Source organism: Hippopotamus amphibius, chromosome 4, assembly GCF_030028045.1.
Source record: "Hippopotamus amphibius kiboko isolate mHipAmp2 chromosome 4, mHipAmp2.hap2, whole genome shotgun sequence".
Taxonomy (NCBI): Eukaryota; Metazoa; Chordata; class Mammalia; order Artiodactyla; family Hippopotamidae; genus Hippopotamus; species Hippopotamus amphibius.
In genome coordinates, this window is record NC_080189.1 from 121,835,876 (window position 1) to 121,855,091 (window position 19,216).

At 38.2% G+C, this 19,216-nt stretch overlaps 1 protein-coding gene across 3 annotated transcripts in view; it reads right to left on the minus strand.

Moving 5' to 3' along the window:
• The window catches only part of NEBL (nebulette), a 349,181-nt gene that overhangs the window by 57,464 nt on the left and 272,501 nt on the right, over positions 1-19,216 (minus strand). The window contains exons 8-12 of one of the 3 annotated variants that reach the window (XM_057731782.1): positions 15,800-15,913; positions 14,092-14,193; positions 10,156-10,260; positions 8,236-8,343; positions 1,203-1,313 (exon numbers count right to left, since the gene is read on the minus strand). The exons of the other annotated variants lie outside the window; for them this stretch is intronic. Of the exons in view, the coding sequence (XP_057587765.1) occupies positions 1,203-1,313; positions 8,236-8,343; positions 10,156-10,260; positions 14,092-14,193; positions 15,800-15,913 (540 nt within the window). The remainder of the gene's footprint in view (positions 1-1,202; positions 1,314-8,235; positions 8,344-10,155; positions 10,261-14,091; positions 14,194-15,799; positions 15,914-19,216) is intronic. 3 annotated transcript variants of the gene reach the window in all.

Below are 19,216 nucleotides of genomic sequence, written 5' to 3' on the forward strand. Positions count from 1 at the left end.
TGTATGTAAATAATAAAAAGAGTCCCCTTTAAAAAATTCATATAAATAATGCATAATTTTTTAATGGAAGACAATAATAGCAGGAGGTTGCCATGTGATCACTCTTCAACTTCAAAAAATTTAGTAGGATCTAGAAATGAGAAGAGGTTGGGTAGCAAGAACTCTCTTCCATAAATTATATGCCTATTTCAGCCCACCATATATTACAACAGTGAATCACATTAAATTCCTAAAAGCAGTAAAATGGTAAAGGCCAGTTGGCATGTGGTTATTAAAGAAGTTCGTGATGGTTCGCATCTATGTAGGTAATTATACTCTAATTTATTTCACTGGTTTAAGACATTTCTTTCAGGAATAGTTTCTTCAGTTCAAAATTCAGGATGAAATGGAGTTCTCTAATGCTTTCTCTTAATGTAAAGAGAATCTATTTCAACAGGGAATTGAAAGAGCTCCAAGTTGCTTAGCAACCATTTAAAAAAAAAAACAGAAGCTAAAACAAAACTTTCTCACTGTGAAGATGATATTTTTAATTGTTAGATTTGAGGGCCTTAATGTTCAACAAATTTAATACACTGTGAGCCAAAATGCACCACTAAGTTTGGGGGCTGGGGGGAATCCTCCTGAGTATAAAATGAAAAATGGACATAAATTCCTATGTTCTGTATGTTAAATATATTATTTTTTCCCTACTTAGAAGACAAACCACTTATAAATGTACCATTTATCCAGACCATCACTCAAAGAGCACCTCATTTCTGATATCAAATGTCATGAGAATGCTGCAGAGAAGTTACAGAAAATGCTGATTCTGTTACGTTTTTACTATAAATAAATCTGAGAGAATTAAGCTAGCCTCATCCATATTGAAAATACTTTTTTTTAAACTAACTGCTACAAAGCTATAAAACTACTTACAGAGTTTCTAAGCTACAACCCAAACACAAAATCAAACTATTTTTCAAGTTTTTCCAGGAGATCTGGGTAATTTCTTCCCTCAACTTTAAACGGAACTGCTAATACTTTCCTGTTTTTAATGAAAATGAAAAACTCTATTAGTAAAGCTCAAAGTGAGGGAACGAGTAATGGACGAATAACTCAAACATCGAGTTAGAGAATTAGTAGAGAACTGTTTGGTACATATTTCCTGGGTTACTTCCGTAAGTTTCTTTTGTAGAATCGTGTAGTAAACGGTAGGATCATACCTCCTTCAGAAGACTGGTGATGTACTTCACATGTAAAAACTCTGGAGTCTTGTCTAAACCCATTGATGGCCTTCCTTTAATCTCTTTCTCAAAATCCTCTCTGTAAACTTTCTGTTAAAGAAGATCATATAATTTTAAATTTAGAAAATATTAGTGACTGCTGAAAAGATAATAGAACAAGAGTTCCTGGAACAAAATTGATGTTTTTCATGTATAATTATACCACCTCTGAGTCTTCTTACTAACAGGAAAATAACTCCAACTTCATCATAAATTTTAGAATTCTACCAAACAAAAGCAGACTGTTCAAGTACACCGGCTCCCTCTAGGAAAGCATTCCGAGAGGGGCTACTTGACATCTTAGAGTCTGTTACTGTTTGACATCAGCCTATTTGGGCAGGAGAACCAATACAACTGGCTATTTGACTGGATCCCCTGATTGGTTCACTCGAAAGACAGTGGATCCACCCACCAGCAGAAAATCTTGGGGCATGGAAATCCACTCAAACCAAAGCAGAGTGAATGTTTTGGTCCTTATCATCACTCTCAACTGCTAGCCTTAGGTGAATTCAAGAAAGACCATTTCTGGGAATTCCCTGGCAGTTCAGTGATGACTCTGTGCCTTCACTGCCAAGGGCGTGTAGGGTTCAATCCTTGGTTGGGAAAACTAAGATCCTGCAAACAAGCCACACGGTGTGGCCAAAAAAAAAAAAAAAGACCAGTTCTAAAATGTAATGGAGGCTGATGGAGATATTCCTTTAATAATTTTGGCATTGAGAATATTTCTTCACCATCTATGAATTTGATATGAATCAAGTTACACTGTGAGGAGAATCTCATCTTAAACCTGATAAACTGTTCTTTGGGTAAGAGTTCACAACAAGAAATGAAAGAAGATTGTGGAGGGCCTAAATCCACATCCCCACCTGCCCTTTGGACACTGCCACCCTTCGGCTATGAGGCTCTAAATTCTTCATTTGAGCTTAGGCTTTTCAAAATCAATGGAAACCATAGTTTATGACTATAAAAGCAGTCTCCCTAAATAACAAAAATATCCATCCATGTGAAATATTTATCAGACAAACAAGGGCCCAGATTTTATCAGCTAAATATTTTATTCAAATTGTGATGCAAAGATGATAAAAATAAACAAATTCTGTATAAGACTGTTATCAATGCAAAATGAAAAGCTATTTCCAGGATCATTGTGTACTTATTACAAGGATAAGTAAGTGTACACAGAAATTCTCCAAAGTGCGAGGGAGGATAAGAGATTACGCTGTCCCCTCACCTACATCTGAGTTACACATGGCCGTTTACCATTTAACAAACAATCCAGGAAGAGTCACAAGAAATAAATGTTCTATAAATACTAAAACTAACAGAGCTAATTAAGAAGTTGCATTGAAAACATTCTGATTTAAAGGAACTACAGACACACCAAAGAACAATGATGAGAAGTGGTCCTCTTTATGTGGAACTAACTGAGATCATAATTAGAAAGCTGAATCTTGGGCATTCTGAGGTCAAAAATGACTCTTAAAAAACAAAATGTAAATATATGTGTATTTATTTCATATTTTTCACTTCAAAAGTCCCTTCTCTGGAAAAACAATTATTTGACGGAAGTAACTCATTAAGGAAGGTTGATGGTGACTAGGAATGGCCAATATATGACTAGGAAAAAAAAAAGTTAGTATGATTTTTTTGTAGGAGAGCTCTATCTGTGGAACAGAAGACAAAGAACTTTTCAAAGCCAGATTTAGAGATTTCTGCTAGAAAACACACTGGTTAAACCTACATCTGGCATTAGAAGAAAGTGAGAGAAGCATAATTATAGGCTATAACAAAAGCATTAGTGGCTTTTTCTGAGATCATACTTGGCTTTACCTGTGGGAGGCTCTTAAAGAAGCTCATGGTCAAGCTTACCCCTTAGGAATAAGAACCATCTCTTGTATCTACTTCATTGGTCTTATCTTTAAAGACATCTTTCACATCAAACTTTGTCTAAGATTTGTAGATATATTATTCTTCTAGTATAAAATTTATCTGCCAAATTATATAGAATAAGTTATAGAGTATAAATCTTTATAGTATAAATATGGTTCAAAGATATTTTCCATTGGATGATTTCTTTCTCCTCAAGCCCTGCTGAGCAGAAACATAATTGCTAAGCCTAAAAATCTAACAGCCAATGGCTATAATTTAAGGAAAAACATGTCTCAGCCTCCGCAAAGGATAATTCTCCCCTAGTGACAACAGCAGAAATCAGAATAGCAAAAATTGAAAGCCAATATTAATGACAGACCCACACAGTCCCCAACATAAGTTAACTGCACAGCATATAATAAATGTATAGCTACAGTTAAACATTAAAGCTGATTTACACCTAACATGAGAAACAGCCAACCAAAAGCAAAGAATTGGTTCATTTGATTTTTTTTCAGTTGTCAACATTTAATTTTCCTTTTGTACTGTGTAGCCACAGCAACAATAAAAGCAAAGTGCTAGTTACCAGATTTCAAAATCTGCACAAGGAAACTTGCCTACACAGAAACTATAGCACCGGGACTTCCCTGGTGGCACAGTAGTTAAGAATCTGCCTGCCAACACAAGGCACACGGGTTCGAGCCCTGGTCTGGGAAGATCCCACATGCCGTGGAGTAACTAAGCCCTCAAGCCACAACTACTGAGCCCAAGTGCCACAAATACTGAAGCCTGCATGCCTAGAGCCCATGCTCTGCAACAAAAGAAGCCACTGCAATGAGAAGCCTGCTGTAGCGAAGAGTAGCCCCTGTTCTCTGCAACTAGAGAAAGCTGGCGCGCAGCAATGAAGACCCAACATGCCAATAAATAAATAAATAAATAAATTTATTGATAGAAAGAAAGAAAGAAAGAAAGAAAAAGAAAGAAAGAAAGAAAGAAAGAAAGAAAGAAAGAAAGAAAGAAAGAAAGAAAGAAAGAAAACTATAGCATATTCTCAGTGCTGAGGTTATCTTTTGAAGTCCCTGTCAGCTGTACAGTAAAATTTGTTGTTGAGGAATATTTTCTTTTTTGAGAGTCTATGCCCAATGGGAAAAAAAAAGCTACTGAGTGTTTCACATAAATAAAGACGATTTGGTCTACTTTGTCCATTGATTCTTTGAGAGACAACTATCTATGTGCTAGGGGGAGGTATTTTTTATCCACCTGGTTTTTATGATTTTAGTTACTTAGGGAGTATTCATTTCCTTCAATGGGTCAGTGTTTCTCAAAGCACAGTCATTGAACCACCTCCATCAGAAGCTCCTGGGTTATTGTCAAAACATGAGTCCCAGGCTTCACTGCAAGCCCTGTGGAAGCGGATGCTGAGGCAGCAGCGTGGGCATGTGCACGCCTCACACCCGTCCCCAAGACTCGTCCACAGAGGACTTTACATCCTACAGCCACAGGGAGGAAGAAGGGGAACATTCAGAAGAAAAAGTGCAGACAGGATCAAAGAGAAGGAAAATGGAGACGGGAACATCTTCCTCTGTGAATAAGACAAGGCGAGTGTAGTGGAGATCAAAATAACAACAGCCTGCTGCTGACGGCACGACAGTTTTGAAGGTGCTGGTCTCCACAGAGGAGGGGGCATGGCTCACACGTGGCTCTGTGGTTCTCACACTCGTCACGCAGACCCGGGACGCTACTGAAACAGAGCAGGACCCCGCGGTCCTTGCCCCCCACCCCATGTCCTCTGCCTGCCTTTCGTCTGTGGAAAAACTTTAGCCACAGAATAAGTTCTAATCAGAGAAGTGAGAAAATGCAGAAACAAAGGAAAACAGTCAAAAGAGACCAAATAGTAATAGTTTAGTCATTAAGCATAGTCAAGGAGCTTTAGTTCCTCCTCAAGGGCTACAGATAATATTCTGAGCCACGTCCTGTGAGCTCTTCTAGATACTGAATCCCCCACCACCAGGTGGAAGAAGTTAACTACATGATGACCAGACTGTAACCATGTCAGAGGCTGCCACAATTCCGAGGGCTGGCCTCCAAGAAATGGAAACAAACCTACCCTGGAACTGAAGATTAACTGTACCTAAAACAATCAAGATGATGCTGGTCAGACCACCGATGACCAATTTTAAGATGACGGTCAGAGCTGACGGTATTGTTTCTGCATGCAGCCCCCTCCCTCTGTCTATAAAAGCTCTTGCCCCCTGATTGTCAGTGGCGGGGAGTCTGCCTTTGGGCAAGTGTCCACCCTCCCCCTTGGTTGCTGGCATCCAAAATAAAGCAAACTTTCCTTTCCACCAACGTGGCCTGTTCATTGGCTTCTGAACGGTGAAGAGCCGGACCCCACCTTCGGTTACACTGTGTGCCAGCGCCCCTCGTGGCAACAGCGCAAACTGGGCAAACTTCTGAGCTCCTTCACCCTAGAAAAGGGACAATCAGACCCCGTTTCACAGAAACGCTAGTGAATGGGAAAGCACAGTTCAAGCGGGAAGAGGATAAAAAGGAAAAAGCAGAGTCCGGGAATGTGATTGTCATCATGCAAACAGCACACTTGGCGGGAGTGGGAGAATAAGTTGGGTGAAGAAAACACAGACTATGATGAAAAATGAGGATCTAAAAGCCCAGATCACAAGCTACCATCATTCCTAATACAGAAACATGGTATTAGAATATATTAATCATGCATGATAAATTCCAGGATTTCTTGGTGAGAGGAAAATAAATGAACTAGTATAGAAAAAAAAAAAAAAATCAAGGAACCACGAGACCAGAATGATACAAGGGTCCTTAGCATGGACATTCCTGTGACTGAAGATCAAAGATGAGAGGAAGAAGTAAAGGGAGGTGGGGGAGGGACAGAGACGGGCGTGGAGAGGATGAGGGTAAACCTGAGATGCCGTGACCACCCTCTTGATGTTGTTTTTCAGAAAAGTAATGTGAGTTTTGAAACCTGTGTCTCTTGGTGAAGATTTATTTAACAACTTCATATAGTCTTAAACTTTCAGAGAACCCAAACGGCTCGTGAAAGGAGAAACCTTTTTCTAGGCTGTGGATCAGTAACCACAAAGCAGAGGGAAATTAATTGGAACTCTGGCACTAGCAATGAAAGAGAAGAAAGAGATGTAAAGGATACGTACAGTACTTTACATACTGTTCTCAAAATGCAGACAAGGTGCTATGGACTGAATATGTCCCTCCAAAATTCACATGTTGAGCCCTTACCCACGTCAATGTGATGTTGTCAGGAGGTGGGGCCTTCAGGAGGCGGTGAGGATAAGATGAGGCATCAGAAACGGGGCCCTCATGAGTGAGACGGGTGCCCTTGGAAGAGTCACTAACGAGCCTGCTTCCGCTCCCTGCTCTCCATCATGTGAGGATACAGGACGTCAGCCGTCTGCACCCCAGAATTCAGCACGCTGGCACACTGATCTTGGACCTCCAGCCTCCACAACTATGAGAAATAAGTTTCTGTTGCTTAAGCCACCCAGCCTGTGGTACTTGGTTACTAGCAGCCCAAACTGACTAGGACAAAAGATATTCCAGTAAGTAATCCCATTAAATATAAGTTTTTGTAGGGCTTCTGAATTTTGATCAAATTTACCTGCTCTGACAACTCACTTAAAAGAAATGCCTAATTTAGTCAAAATATTCACCTGACCATTCTTGATCAAATCCCCCTTTATTAGCTAAAGAAGAAGACATCAGATGTGAAAAATACAAGTAATTATTTTCTCCTCTCTTCCCTGAAGAAGAAATTAAACAACTCTGACATTCAACAAGCCACCGTAATATCTGTGTGCCCTTTGCCTGAGAAGATAAATCATAACATTTCAAGAAAGCACATGCAATGTTTACAGAATTCCTATGAGGGCTCTGCTGTCCAGAAATGATCAATTCTCGAGAATTCCCTGGCAGTCCAGTGGTTGGGACTTGGCGCTTTCACTGCTGTGGCCCGGGTTCAATTCACGGTCGGGGAACTAAGATCCCACAAGCCGTGCCCCGCAGCCCCAAGAAGAAGAAAGAAAGAAATGATCATTTCTCCCTGTTTTTGATGTTGTTTTCGAAAACTAGAAAAGATCTTGCCCGTTGACACGCCTGGAGTTGAGCACTGTGGCTGTAACTGGCTGACAGCAACGGCCCACTACTTCCGTCACTTTGAGGTGATAACTCAGCTGTACCCACAGAATTTGGATGTCGGCTGTAGACAAAACCCTCTGTGTCTGCTGTCTGGTGTCCTCTCCGCTCCCCCCAGGAAAAAACAACAGAAGAGATCTCACTGGGATAGAAAGGAACCAGTGTGGGGAATATCTGGATGTGACCTAGCATTATCTTAGGTAGAGAACTGAGTGGATAAGCAGGAAAAGACTTTTTACTGATCTCTTCTCTCGACGACTTGAAACTTTCATGTCACTGTTTATTGGCCGGGGGTGGGGGGAGGGAATCAGTGAAATAAAACAGGAAAAAGGGAATCATTCATGACTTTAACCCAATCCCAAAACATTAGCACTTACTAGATACGTAATTTTAGGTAAGACAATTTCAGTGGGTGCCTGATTAATCTAGGGATATACCCACCTGGCATCATTACCTTGAGAGGATTAAATGAGCCAACATGTATAAAACACTCAGCATATTACCCAGCCCAGGGTAAGTACTTAATCAATGTTAGTTCTATTCTCATTGCAAAGAAAAAAAAAGAAGAAGAAGAAAGAAAGAAGTAAGTAGAGTAACCAGCTCCTCATTTTCTTTTTAGTTTTTATCTGCTCGTCATGGTGTTACATGGACACAGCCTGAAAGTGGCCATTTTATCCTCATAGAATGTGAGAGCTCATCTGCCAGATATCCATTTTTACCAAATGGGAAAAAGTGAGGGTCAGAAACAAATCAATGACCTGGACAAGATGCCTGGATCTGCAGTGCAGATTCCCTGGGTCTTGCCAGTGCAATGCACTTTCTTTCAGACCCACTAAACATTCTGAACCACTCTACTGGGTCCTTTCAATGATAAAACATCAAATTCCCATTAAACGGTTGATAATAAAACAAAGGGACCCACCTCACTCTGCATCTTCTGAGCTTCCTTTGAAGCTTGATATGATGGTGTCTCAACAAATTCAAGCATCGATTTCCCCTTATTTTTCTCATACTCTTCTTTGTACTTAACCTTCACAGAAAAAAAAAGTATTAAAAGGCACATAAAGCTCACAAGCCCTAATACAAATAGAGCAAAGTAAAATAAATATATGTGCAAAATCAATAACCCTGTTTTCTAAAATCACATTTTTCTGGACATTTAGGTTGATCACTGGGTTCCCTGTGGTTAATGATATACAAAGGAAGCAAGCAGGTAATATATTAAAATTTTTAAGGGATAAATGATTTAGAACTAAATGATGTAGTTCTAGGACTTGTGTAAAGTATTTAAACAGCTGAGATATATAGATATATGTATCATATATGTGGGGTTATATATGCATACACACATGCTATACACACATGTATAGGTACATAGAGAGAGAGAAAGAAAGACAGAGAGCCTGAGACAGAGAAAAAAGGAAAGAGAAAAAAGAGAGAAAGAGAGATCCCTGTGATAACTCTGAATGCCTATTAGTAAATTACGAACATGAAGAAAAACATAGCTGTGATTCTCTATGTTTCTGACAAAGGAAGGACAGTGTTCTCTGGGACTGTGCCACAGACATTGAGTGAAACACACACAGAGCTTTTATGTGACTTCTTTCAGTTTCTCTAAGCATTATTTAATAATATCATATCATGAATTATTTATTTCAGTTACAACCAATCCCCATCTTATTTTGCTTTAAAAACGATCAATATTTTCTATCTCCTAAAAACAAAAACAAGAATTATATTGTGTAAGCTGTCAGAGTAGTTGGCTTTTTAAGCAATATACGTTTCTAAATTAAGTTCATAGAAAAGTTTTAATCATGATTCATTTCATTGAGGAATGTATTTTCATTAAAATCCTTATGTATAATTATTACTTATGAAATTGGTTAAGTTGTATAATAATAATAATTTTAATGGTAATTACATCCAAAAGAACCTTTTCAAAACTTAGAACTTTGTGGTGGAAGGAAATATAATAAATTTTTAAATTCCTATTTTTAGGAATATTTTTGTTTTAGAAAAGTATAATAGAATCATCAATGAAAGTGTCTGAATAATACAGTATGTTAGGATAAAATTTTGTGGGGAAAATGAAACCAAAATAAGAATGCAGAGAGAAAAATGTACATTTCCAAACCTTAAAGGAGAGCTGCTTTGCATATTTTTTAAATAAATGAAGGTGGATATCAAATCATTATGGAATTCATGTTCTATGGGATACATTTAAAAGAGTGATGTAAAATTTTATCTTAATAGGTGCTGGAAATAACATCTTTTGCAACTATTGAAATTCAGAACAAAAAAACGTTATCAACTTTAAAGTGTTCAAGGAAAAAGATATTTTTAAAAATTTCTTTCAGAGGGTACATAGAATTCCATAGTCGAAAGAAACATTAACATAGAATACACTGGAAAGATAGTTTTTCCTTTTTAATACACTTATAATTGAACTGAGAAATTATAATAAACTTTGTGCCTGGAAAATTATTTTTGCAGCTCAAAATGACAAATCAGTACCCTATAAAATTGAAATTATCATGAGATTTGATCATCGTTTAATTAATTAACTCATTTTTTTAGGAGTCATCATTATGTGGTTTTTATACCTTCTTTCAAATAATTCATTCATATATTGTAAGTTTTAAATTGTGCATAGTAACTATAATATTATGAAATGCCTGCATATCAAAACATGGTTCAAGCTTCCCCAACCCAATAAATATAGAGAGAAGAGTGTTTGAGATTTCTTTCCACGATGTACATTCTTTCCAGTAGCTGCGTGTTCTCGGCTGAGCGAGGTGGCGGCAGTGAGTGTTACGGGGTCCAGGCAGGGGAGGTCCCCTACCTGACTCTGGAGAATGGCATTGCCTTTATGGTGCAGGTGCTCTGCTGCGTCTGCATCGAAGTGATACATGCCTTTGTTTTCCTCAAAAAGCTTTCTATATTCTCGCTACAACAGAGAACATGAAAATCAGGTCAGAATAAAAGAGGCTGACGAGAGCAACTAATATTAGGAATACAAACCGAGAAATGCAAGCCAACAAGAGCTGCAAAGCTGCTACCAGATTCCCATCCGCAGTCAGCTGGTGGCACAGATTCCCGACCCTGAGCTAAACCAACAGCACAAGATAGACCAGCTCTAGGTGGTCAATGTGAACGGCATCGAGAACACTCAAAAGAAGCAGAGGACAACTGGGTGTAAATACAGTGTAAAAGGTATTTGCGACACTAGGGAGTAACAACAGAAAACCCGTGACTGGTGTGAACAGGCGAAGTGGGCAAAATAAAGGCAACTAGTCCTGCCCTTATCCTAGAACAGAAATGTATTTAACTGCATCTATAAGAAGAGCAGGAAGGAAAAGAAGAAAGAACAGAGGAAAGAAAAGCTGGAGTTAGGAAAGAAAAAAAGGTGTATACAACGGCACAGCCCTGAGAAAAATGGGGGTCGTGAGGAAAATGAGAGGGTGGGAAGTAATTCAACTAATTTTCCTAAAAGGAGAGGGTAGGAGGGGCCTGGAAGAGAAACTGAGGAATCTGGGTATGGTTGGTTGAATTTTTAAGGTGAAGAAATTGGATTAAGGCATTATTTGGCCATACAGAGAAAAAGGTGAATTTGGAAGAGACCAGAATGGATTAGGATGCTAAATTTGGCAAGTGTAGGACTCTAAACACAACAGGCAGCAACAGGACAAAAAACTGCCTCATGATTTCTGTCACTGGAGATTGGACACTTGAGTTATTTTGCCTTATTTGGAAAGACTGTTAGAGGTGAATGGTAACTCGCAGACTCACACGTCTACAGACACTTAAGCTAAAGTTGGCTGTTCCTTAGACAATGAGGGTTTCAGTGAAAATGGCAATTCTGTGTAGAGTGGAGGGAGAGATAAGCAGCACTTGAAAGGGAGCAGAAAAGAGCTAGGACGTGTGGGTCTTCAGAGATGCTCCAGTGACCTGAGAGTGAAGCAGGAAGAAGGCGCAGTGCCAGGGACGAGAAGGACGGAAGGTCCAAGTAGCCCACACACGAAAACTGCTTTCCCTGAGGACACAGCAATGGTCCCCAGAGGCATTTTCAGCCAATTAGGGAACTAAGGTAAGTGTCTCCCAAAACTGCAACCAGACACATTAAGGGAGAATAGCAGACCCCGGAAGCTCATGAGAACGTTCACATAGTACATCCCGACCGAAGAGAACAAGTTCTAAGCTTTGGCTTCTCTGCTGATGTTTTTTTTAAAAGATAATTTCAAAGAATAACAATATACTTAGAGATGTTACAATCTGATTAGAAGTTATTTTTAAATATATATTTATAAAGTAGTTATGAGTTCAATGTAACAAGTTAGGATACATTCCATTACTAAGTTAAAATCCAGAACTAATAAAGTCTAGGATTATATCTGGAATAATGGGTTTATACTGAGAAAAGGTCAAAAAATACTGTCCCTATCTCAACGATCTATTGTAGTTACAGAGAATTTAAGGAACTCCTACTTTAAAACCAAATGAAAACAAAAACACCCTATTTGAACTAAGATCTGCAGGAGAATTATCAATACTTGCTTTTTCTTATATAATAGTCTCTGTTGCCTCCTAGTGGGAGTTATACAGAGTAACACAACATATATGTATTTAATTTATGCAAAGTTATAAAAGAAACTGAAAGCTAATAAAGCTCTATTTTCCAGAGGAAAATGTTCCCTCAAAAATTTAATCAGTATGGCTGTGCAAACTCAGAAGGCACTAATTTTACTCTACACATTAAAATTTTTTAAATTATGATTTATATCAGACATTTAGAGGTCTTTAAAAAACAGCCATTTGTAACAAATTGACAACTAATTCTGGCAGAATGTTTAAGCATTCTCTTAATCTTTTAATAAAATTAAGTTTCCTTTATAAATCAACAAAATTCCAATTCTTTTTACATTAAAATTTAAAAGAAGGCAATTCTGACATACAATAAATTTCAGCCAATGTAATATCGTGCAACTTTAATAAGTAGATACTTCAGAGTAACACCTTATTTGACTCTTACACTTTCTCTTCCATGAAGTAACTGTTCAGTTGCTATGGGGAAAAAAATCTATAATCTAGGCAAAAGCACCACCTAAATGAAGGTTTAAACTCTATAAATGGTATATAAAACAAGTGTAATACATGAATTTGGAGGGTTTTCTTTGTTGAAGAGAAAATAGAAACAATTACCATTATTTTTTCCACCACTATTATAAGATAAAGGTCAATATTTTTGAAAAGAAATATTGCCTATGAGTGGCATGTATTTTTCTAGCTACCAAATTTTTGAATTACCACCATGATATTTCTGTTGGCTTACTTACACATGAAACCTTGTGTCCTAAGGAAATTTAACCCAAACAGGGATGAGAAAGAGTCAAGGTCAAATGCTACTGCAGTGATCAAACTGGATAAGCAGAGACTAAACATGTAGAAATCAGAGGCTCAGAGCACAGAAACATACTGATTTTTAGAAGCATACCTATGAATTGTAGCAGAAAACGTGTAACCAAAAGAGGGCCACTCAAGGAACCGAGGCATGTGTGTGCAGAGGAGGGGTGAATGAATTAAGCACCCAGGGACTGAGTCTAATTCTGCGCCTGACAGTCTCCCAACCTTCATCCCTGCTCAACAGCTGGGAAAGAATAATGGGCTGATTTTCCTTCCAAGACCAGTGATAATTAATTAATTTATTAATTAATCTCTGTGAATATGAATTATTTACATGCATATTACATTTCAAGAAGAAAAGAGGATTACAAAATAAGGAACAGAAGTTTCAATACATCAAAGCCACGTGTAGACATTTTACAACCTGAACTGAAGCTGTTATCTCATTATTTAACAGTTTGGGAACCAGGTATTCCCTGCAGATTTCTCTCATCCATGACCATGGGCACATCTCCTGAAGATGACTGTTTTCACTTTTTCACATTCTTGCCAACATACTTTGCCATCAGATCTGTGCCTGACCCAAAGCAGATATATAATAACTTAGGATAATCTTTGAGTGAGTGAGTAATTATTAAGATTGGCATAGAAATAACTTGGGGTCAAGTTAGAGTTCATCATCACCATGGGGCATTCTGAGATGTAGGAAGCACATGCACAGGTGAGCAGGGTCATCAGTAATGAGAGCCAGTGAAGTCAGGGTCCAGATGCACTGTGTGTTGGAAACAGCATCTAAGAGCTGAGCTCTGATGGAATGGACCACTTGGCAGTGGACACAGACATTTTCATCAGGACATGAGGAAATCACCCTCTCCTCTTAGTTGCAGTGAAGAAAACATGGAAACCGTCACAAGACTAAAAGTATAGCATCCATGCACGCACCCTTGAAGTTTATTTTTAGAGAAGATATAATTTAGACTAAGACAATGTTCATGCTACTGAGACCTAATGAATACCAGACACTCTGCTCGGGCCTGAATAAAATGAAAGACCCCTGACTTAAGAGCCTGACCTCCAAGTGGCTTCAATCTACCACCGACAAAGGGGAAGGAGAAAGACAGAAAGGACGCGCACACAAACACTTGGAAAGGTAGCTGTTCAACAACAAAGTGTGTATTCAAGAGATATTGAAGAGCTAGCTTTGTAAAGCAACAGCCTGGGTGGGATTTAAGCAACAGACACTACTTTTCATTAAGTTAGTTACTGAGGGAGGAGTGAAGGCCAGGCTCGCCTAAGGAAGCAGGTGCACCATGAGCACTGCAGACACACTGGCTCCACGGAGTCACACATCTACAGTCGCCAACAAACGACCACTTACTCCACTGAGCATTTTGCTGGCTTTCAAAGCATGGTCTAAAAACAAGTCTGGGAGATCTGAAACTGGATCATGCATATTTTGAACGTCTTTCTTGTACTTCACCTATGAAAATAACATGGAACAAAATACCATCTAGGAGAAGAAAATATTACGCTTTTGCATTAGGGCCATTATTATTTTAAACACTACAGAGTATTATTTAACGGTAAATTGACAAATGAATTTACATGTAGCCACTAGGTGGCGCTCATTTACTACTGAATGAATAAAAGAAAATGTTCTTTACGGGGACTTGAACATATTTTGGTAACTCCTTTTACTGTTTACAGGCTCAGAAAGGGTGATGTTAACAGAATCAAGTAACTTTAACAGAAATTATGCTTTCAAAAAGTAAAGAAAATAGAAACTTTACTCTTTAGAAATTACCATCATTTTGCAATTACATTTTGTGTCTGTTTTAGAGCTTTTGGGTGGTTTTCATCCTATTACTATATAGAATGTTTCTTTTGTTTTCAATCGATTGCTTTGGAAATATAATAATATTAATAATAATAATAATGTTAATAATAGAAAACATCAAGCACTTACTGTGTGTCAAATACTTTTCTGTTTAAACACTTTATACTTATTAAGTAATCTCCACAATCCTAGTAGGTAAATACTTTAAGTATCCTCATTTTACAGATGAGGAAACTGAGGCACAGAAAGATGAAAGCGTATTGAGTGGTGGAGCAAGATTCAAATCCTTGAGGCTTCAGTACTAAGCTCTAGGTTCCTTTAAGTATATTCCAAATCTATTTGCTTTACGTTTGTACACATACAAAAATAATCAAATAAGAAAAATAAATTACTATGATATTGCCAGAGGTCCTAAAAGACAGAAATACCCATTTCAATTGCTGGTAACAAAAGCTGGCTAATGAACATAAATTACAATACCTTCTAAACATTAATGAAAATAAAATATACTAAGTCCCAAGGATATGACAGGAGTTGAAAGGTTTAAATGCTCTAACAAAGCAACCGTTCAACAATAGTCAAACTTAATATTTAAAAAGGTATACTGCATACATCGTTCAACTACAGCAAAGTAATTGATTTTTTTCCATGCTTCTGTTTTTATACTCTTCCTAATTCTAATAAAAAATTAAGGCATCTTTTCTTATAAATTGAAACTTTATTTTTAAAGATACGAAATGAAAACAAATCTTATGAAGAGGTATTTCACAGAATTTACATAAGGAATAAGAAAGGGATTGTAAGCCATCTCAAATACAATTTCCGGAAATTTCCTTGTGATAAACTACTATGTACCAGGTATACTTTACAACATGCACAATTTCACGGGCATAAAATTACATGAGTTAACTATTGTCATAATCACTAATTTATGATACCACACACTACTTTTCTGAAAAACTCTATAATCTATTTCTACTCTTGATCAGCTATAGCAGTTTTATTAGCAATACTATTCCTATTTATTAATTAATTAGCAATTAGTAACAACTGATAGTCAATTACAATATGATATTTTTCTCAGAAACGTTTCAGGAAAATAGGCATCAGTGCTTTCTCAAATTATTTGGAAATTAATCTTGATTAAGTATCACAATTACCACACAGCCAAGTCTGACAAAACAAGAATCAAAATATACTGAAAATAACCTTCTGTGAATTACAAGCCATGAGGCTCGAAGTAACTTACATCACTCGCCAGGGCAGTGGCCAGCTGACTTTGCCTAAAAGAAGCACTTTCAAGAGGATTGTAATGATGTTTCTTATCCTTCATTTCATTATCAAATTTTTCTTTGTATTTAATCTGCCATAAGAGGGGAAAAGGGGATAAATTAAATAGCACATTTACCTTTAAGCTTTCAAAGTAACACATTTGATTTTTAATTGGATCCGATAAAAGCTACCTTAAAAATGTATGAGAGCAAAGTTTAAATTCCTGGTATTTTCCCTTCATATAAAGCTTAATGAGGCATGAAGGTTTTTTTTTTAATTTAAAAACACCTCTACTTGAACATGGATCATAAATGCAATTAGGCATGAACTCAAATCCTATTAACGAGAATTATATACTAAAATCTGGGGATTTTAAATGTCAGTTTCCATTTCTGCACTCCTAACACTCACGATCAGTTAGAAATCAAGACCACCAATGTCTTAACATCTACCACATTTAGAAAATAGGTCCTAAATCTCAGAATTTGAATATGAATTTTCCTAAAAGAATTATTCCAAATGCAGGATACATAGCTTGTACCACGGTTTTTCTCATCATTTCCCATTTGTTCAAAAACTCATTGTTAGGGATTACATTTTCTGAAACATCCTAGGTCTATTTAATGTCATTTTTTATTTCTCTGCTTTAATTCCACAGTTGTATTCAGCGGTGGAACCACCTCCAATCTTCGCTGTGGAATTTTTTTTAAGTAGTCTTAAGGCAACCAAAAGAAGGATTATCAACTTATCCTGTAGAACTATATTTTTCTCCATGAATAGAGAAATATGTGAGTGTATGTTATGATAACTAATTAGAACATAGATATAAATTCTTTACAAAAATAAAACAAAGATAGCTAGTCTCATTTCATATCTGCTTTGATTCCTGTAGCCAGGAAAGGATACAGATCTTTTTTATTTTTTATTTTGTTATTATTTTTGGGGGGTACACCAAGTTCAATCATCTGTTTTTATACACATATCCCTGTATTCCCTCCCTCCCTCAACTCCCCCCCACCCTCCCCGTCCCAGTCCTCTAAGGCTTCATCCATCCTCGAGCTGAACTCCCTTTGTTATACAGCAACTTCCCACTGGCTATCTATTTTACAGTTGGTAGTATATATATGTCTATGCTAAAAGCAAAAGTAAGCTCTTCTGTCCTCTTGTAATATGTTTATTATATCGTGATTCTTACATTATTTTGTTTTCTTACAACATTCAGAATGCACCTTTATTCATACATCCTAAGACTCTGCCTTACAGAAACTGTTTACAAAAAAAGCAGTTTGGGAATGGCTCATGTCACCTCTTTTTCTACTGTGTATTGGGTGATGTCTCCCTCAGGGACACATGCCGGGTACCTACGGGAGGGAGCGAGTGAAAACCCTGGTGGGAACACATTTGAACAATATCTCAAGATGGTTCACAGGGAACATTTTCTGTTGCGGTTCCATCTGCTGATAATAACTTTTTGATACTCAGTTTACCTTATAAATTCAAGCAAAATCACTTACTCTACTTAACAGACGAGGCATCCCTAAAACAAGAAAAACTTTGATTTTTAGAAAATTATTTTATCTTGAAATCAGGAACAACATCACCAATGGAGTAAACTCAGATCTCCTTCACTACTTGCCACAGTAGCTGGCACCAAAGTCAAGATTCTCCCTACCTGGTCCTCCCCTAAACACACAATTCCACGCCTCAGCACTCCTCTGCTGTGACACTTTCCACAATATTCTAATCTGTGATTTGGTCTCTCCTAGGTTTTAGTGCCTAAAGCGTATTCACTTGATGATGACAGCAGACTCTGAACTGACTTCCCCTGGAATGGCACTGCCGACTCTGCCAGATTCACCAATACTTTCCACCTACGGAGGAAAACATCCTGCCTGATGCCACAGTGCCGCGAACACTCAGCTAGCTGGTAGCTGTTTCCCTCATCAACTGACCTTGCTATGTAACATGGGTTTGCATCACATTTCCTGTCAGTTATTCACAGTCTCCAACCTCAGGCACCATGAGTGTCTCAGTTATGTGTTAGCTAAATGGCAAAACCTGAGCACACAGCGCCCATCTTCCTGTCTCTGTACCCGCCCCTGGGGTTCCCAGCACAATTACACTAAGCCCAGAGGCAACAAGGAAGGAAGTGTTACTTGGAAATTAACCTGACACATTCTCATCTCTTCGGTAACCTGGCATTTACTCCTCCCGAGTAAATGAATAGTTTATGAAAATCAGTAATCAATCCACATTGTAATGATCCCCTCCTTCCTCTACTTGTTAAACACTGAGCCTGCACTGGGCTCCTACTAGGAGGTAGGAGGAGTTCCCATCTGAGGTTGGGAATATGACCCAGACACACTCCATCAGGCCTGGAGTCAATAATCTCTTCCAAAAGCAAATCTGATCAAGTTACACACAGGCTTAAACTCACTTCTTCTTCTGTGTGTGTGTGTGTGTGTGTGTGTGTGTGTGTGTGTGTGTGTGTGTGTGTGTGTGTGTGTGTGTGTGTATGTGTATGTGTGTGTGGCAGCGGGGGGCGGGGGGGGGAGTTCAGAATTATTCCATTTGCAAGTTACTACAAGTTTGCAAACATACTTACAAAAACTCAAGTTAACCAGCTTAAAGTATAATGGTAATTGATTGGCTTACACAAATAGAAAACCGAAAGTCAAGTCAGGTTAAAAAGTGATCTGGCTGATGATTTTATAAGTCATAGCTTCTTTCCAGTTTTTCTCTCTGCCTTTCAAAATGATTTCTTCAGCAGTTAACTGCCAGGAGCTTCTGTGGGCTAAAACCTTCTTGCTCCGGTCCAGGGGGAAGAGAATATTTCACTCCTAATAAACTCACTCCTCATGGGCTTGGCATGAAGACCAGGATCCCGGCCATGGCTACATGGTCCAGTGGACCTGGCCTCCCCAGCTCTCCAATCTCGCCTTTAACTTCCTTCCTCAGGCCATCCTTGTGTCCTGAAGCTCCTTGAACATGCCGCCTATGCCCCTCTCTGGCCTTCCATATGCTGTTCCCTCTGTGTCAGATTAATTTCCAAGTAACGCCCTGCTCCGTGCTGTGTCTGCTCCTAGCATAACTGTGCTGAAAACTACAGGGGGTACAAAGGCAGTATGATGGGCTCTCTGTTCCCGAGGATGATGTGACCGGTTGTTGCCATGTAGCTAATGCATAACGAAGACACTCGTGGCGCCCGAGCTTGAGGAGTACAAATAATTGCAAGAAAACCTGATGCGAGCTGGAGCTGCTCAGCTGCATTAATTGATGAGATTTAAATACTTCAACACAAACAGAACCCTGCATTTTTCCCTTTGGTGTTTTACAAGACAAACTTTTAGTAACACTAATCTATTATGAAAGGTGAGTTTTTCCTGGAAATACA